This window comes from Zingiber officinale, chromosome 1A (genome assembly GCF_018446385.1).
Source record: "Zingiber officinale cultivar Zhangliang chromosome 1A, Zo_v1.1, whole genome shotgun sequence".
Taxonomy (NCBI): domain Eukaryota; kingdom Viridiplantae; phylum Streptophyta; class Magnoliopsida; order Zingiberales; family Zingiberaceae; genus Zingiber; species Zingiber officinale.
The window spans coordinates 164519235-164523529 of record NC_055987.1 but is presented as its reverse complement, the minus strand read 5'-3'; the positions used below and the strand labels follow the sequence as shown (position 1 = coordinate 164523529).

The window sequence follows — 4295 nt, the reverse complement described above, 5'->3', positions numbered from 1 at the left end:
AAATACCCTTATTTAAAGCTGCTTTAACATATTTAAAATTATTAAATAATTCTACAAATTATTCTAATTCAGTCTAAGGCTAAATTAATTTGTCAAAATTAATTAAATATTATTAAATATTTCGATTAAAATTAATATAATTAAAGTAGTTTTTGTAAAGCTCTGTTATAACCGGAGAAGTTAAACAGAGAGAGTAATTTTACAGATGAAAGCTTCTTTTAATATTTTTCTTGAATAATACGGTCTTAATAAAAATAGACGGCGTGCTTTTAATATTTACCCAAAATTTTAATAATGGAGCAAAAGGCAACGTTCGGTTTGGCCCCACCACTGAATTAGCATCAAAATGGTGACATAGAGAGAGAGAGAGAGGGAGAGACAGAGAGAGAGAGAGAGAGAGAGAGAGAGAGAGGAGGATAAGGGTTTGCGTGAAGGGCTTCGCCGATCGATCGCCAGAATCGATGAGTATGTGGTTTTTCCGGCGGCTATCATATGGTGGTTGGTGGTTTTAAGGGAGGACGTCAGGAAGCTAGATGCTACTTTTCCGATCCGTGTCTGGTTGGGCCGCGCTCCTCCTCGCCTCCATGGGGTACGTGTTATTTTTGTAGCTTACGGTTCCCATATCTTACGATCTGTTCCTACCTTTCAGTTAAATCGTGGTCTGACGGAGCAGATTAAGCATGAGTTTGATGGATTCGTTTTTAAATAAGCGGGAGTGGATGAATACATGATGCTATCGTTTTGTTGTTCTCTGTCTTTCACTTTTTATATTCACCCGCAGGAAGTGTTTTTTTTTTTTTGTACCAGGAGGATCGCTATCACGAGTGTGAATGGTTTAGATTGTCACTCCTTTGCCCGCCTTTTTTTTTCTTTATCTCGTGATGTTAAGTAGCTATAAAAGTCAACAATTTTAGAAAGGGAAAAGGGAATCTTACTTACTATCATTATAGATAAAATAAAATTTCACGTTTGAATTTCAATTCTTGCATTGAGTTGTGAAATGAAAGTCATTTTCTCATGATAACGTACTGATTGCCCTCGAATCCTTTTTTAAGGGATAAGTTAAATTTGAAGAATTAGTGATATATATACAAGTAAACTTGCATCATTGATGTGATTTCCAAATTCCAACTATTTGGGTTATATAATTTCCTAAATTTTTTTATTTAGAAAAATAGGAAATTGAAACAATATGCAAAGTAGAACTACAATTTCTCATTCTGAAGAAAAGAAAATAGAAGACTCATTTCTATAAGTTTTCTGAAAATAGTCCCATCTATTTTGTTATCTTTGTAAGTTGAGTGTCATTGGATTTCATGTGATGTAATTAATTTGTAGTTGACACATCTTCAATGAGATTTCTTTCTATTACTCAAGATGCCACATTTTATAGCCCATAAAGTTTTGTTTCAAACTCATATGAATGTCTAATTTCATGATATTGATATATTGATGGACCACTTAATAAAAATGATTATTTAAATTTGTGAAATTCATCTAAATGTTTATTATTATATAACCACTGGCTGCTTTTTATAGTGATCCTTTGAACTCTTGCAAGGCTATGTCAATTCGTAAATCTTAAATGTTGACTAATATTTTCTTCCTTCACATCTTCAATTCTAATCTATTTAACTTATCTAACTATGAATTCTACTACTAATCTTTGAACATGTTGCCACCATCCCAATCATTTTGTTTCTCATTTATCATCTATTTTGGTTGAATCTAATTGTTCTATATGGGAGTATTTTTTATTTTATTTTTTCTAGTAGCTCTAGAAATTTATTTTACTCTCTTTATCTCTATTTTATTGCATTGTGCATGTGTTTCTTTGTAAATATCAATAGTTTTTATAAAAATTTTCTTTTAGTTTAAGTGCCATGCAATGAAACAAGACTTCAAAAGGTTCTCTCCATTTCAACCACTCATTATTATCCTGTTAATGCTAACCCCATCAAAAGTTATAATTTTTTGTTTATTCATTTTCAGTCCTTTACTTTAATTCTTTAGAAGTACTATTATAATAGATGGTAAGATGAAAGGAAATAGATTAAGATAGTACTGATATCCAAATACAATCACCGTTATATACTAGAAAGGCGAATCAATTATCGTTAAAGGTGTCACTGTCTGATGAGTAGAGAGACCAAAGAAAACTCTATTAACTACTAAATGTTGTATAAAAGATTTGGTATTACTAAATGATATAATTGTACATGAAGTTTGATGATCCACATAGCAGACTTCAAATGTTGTTGTTGCTGTATACTGTTTTATATGGTCGTGTACAACACAAGGCAAGATACTAGATGATTCTAAAATTTTGACATGTGGGACCATTACTCTAGCAGTGCTTTAATCCAGTGTACAGTCACTTAGCTGGTTGTTGTCTTGTGATTCTGGCAGCAATGCATGCCCCTTCAAATACACTCAGATATCGGTCAGGAAAATTTATGTGGTATATTCTTTACCTGACTTTTTGAAGTAATCATATTGTTTGATCTCTCTCTAATCTTTAGACTGAAGAATGCCATTATTATTTATCAATTTTATTTTCTGTCTTCTTCACTATAGAGCTTGTATATTTCCTAAACTTATTCTACTATATTGTACTAACTTCCAACAAGTTATATCTGTTTTGCTGCAGTGCAGAGGTTGCCTTGAATGTTGTACCAAGTCTACTCCAACTATCGCTGTTGATGAGCCTTCAAGGGGTTTGAAAATCCAAGGCCGAACAGTGAAGAAACCTAATGTGACTGAAGAATTCTGGAGCACAAGCACGCTTGATTTGGAAAACAGTGGAGTTCAATCACAAAGAAGCATGTCTTCAATTAGCACCTTGGCACCAGCCTCCCTTGATCACCATGGAATAGGAAGCACAAGCAACTCTCTGGAATTTGTAAATCATGGTAAGAGAAAAAAAAACTCATCCAACGATCCTCAAGTTTTGAGTAAACAAAGTAGCACTTGGTTTTTAATTACTGAATACTGGAAGCTCTTCAATGGAAAAACTAAACTTCTGTTTGATTACCTAATATGGCGTCTTTCACTCATTAGATCTTGTAGATAACACATCAATATTACTATTAATTTTTCCAATATGCTGAACACACTGAGTATCTTGCAGGTCTTGTTTTATGGAATCAAACAAGACAGCAATGGATTGGAGACGCAAGGCCCGCTGTCCAACGACAGCGAGCTCAAGATCCAAGGTTAAGGTATATTCTTGATGAAATTACTCGCAGTGAAAGAGGAAGGATACTATCTTAAACTAATGCAGGAATAAAACTATTTGATGATCACTCGAGAGAGCCAGAAATTTCTTTTCTTGTGTGCCATCAGTAAGTTAAAAAAGTATATGAATCAATTAGCCTGCATCCACTCTCAGATTATGCCATGTAGAGCCAACTTCGGTTTGGAAGATCCCCCAATCTTTTGGGACAAAATGTCAACAGTCTACGACACATAATGTTTAAGATTTAATTATAATCTACTTCTAGATTAACATCAAGCGTGAATTATGAAGTACCTCTATCTTGTGTGAATGCAGATGGAATGCAACATATGATAATTTACTTGGGAGCAATAAGCCATTTCCACGGCCCATCCCTCTCTCGGTAAAAGCTAGATCTGTAATATAATAAGTAGCCTGCATGGCGAAATTAGTTGCAATGTTAGATTCTTCGAACTCACGTTTTTCTCTTTTGATGACAGGAAATGATACATTTTCTTGCAGACGAGTGGGACCAGGAGGGTTTGTATGATTGATAAACCACAACAAGGTTAGCTGTTGAAGCTATGCAAAATGTGATGGTTGACTATTGTTGATCTGATTTTATCAGTGTAAAGTTATTGATTACCCAGAGAAGAATGGTTTTCACTATCAGAAATCTTTTAACAGTGATGTTGCGAGAGCATATGTTTTCTAGTATTGCTCAGTTAATTAGTTTCAAGTGTGGTTGCAGATTCTCTCGGTCATTAAGATATCACAAATTAGGTAAAACTCAAACCTTGGTGGTTAAAATATGTGATAATGTTTGAAGTTCATTCGGGAGTATAAATTTGTAAGGATTTCCCCTTTTTTTTCGCCCCTTTATTACAATCCCTTGCATTAAACAAATGAACGTAGTTGGAGACAGTTTGAATCATGACTTGAATATGAAAATGTTGATGATTTGTTCTCTGCTTTGTATGTCCTTTGGGAAATGTTAATGCAGTTTTGAGTGCCAAAGATAGGAAATAAAAATGAATTTACTGATTCAATTGATGCTGATCTAAAACATATTCTACAT

General features: G+C 33.7%; 1 protein-coding gene across 1 annotated transcript; it reads left to right on the top strand.

Moving 5' to 3' along the window:
- The first annotated feature begins 367 nt into the window (after positions 1 to 367).
- On the top strand, positions 368 to 3972 carry LOC122038263. The gene is made up of 5 exons (XM_042597909.1): positions 368 to 589; positions 2656 to 2912; positions 3131 to 3221; positions 3554 to 3620; positions 3718 to 3972. The coding sequence occupies exons 1-5, from the start codon at positions 534 to 536 to the stop codon at positions 3769 to 3771; spliced, it is 525 nt and encodes a 174-aa protein (XP_042453843.1). The 5' UTR covers positions 368 to 533; the 3' UTR covers positions 3772 to 3972.
- Positions 3973 to 4295: the final 323 nt, after the last annotated feature.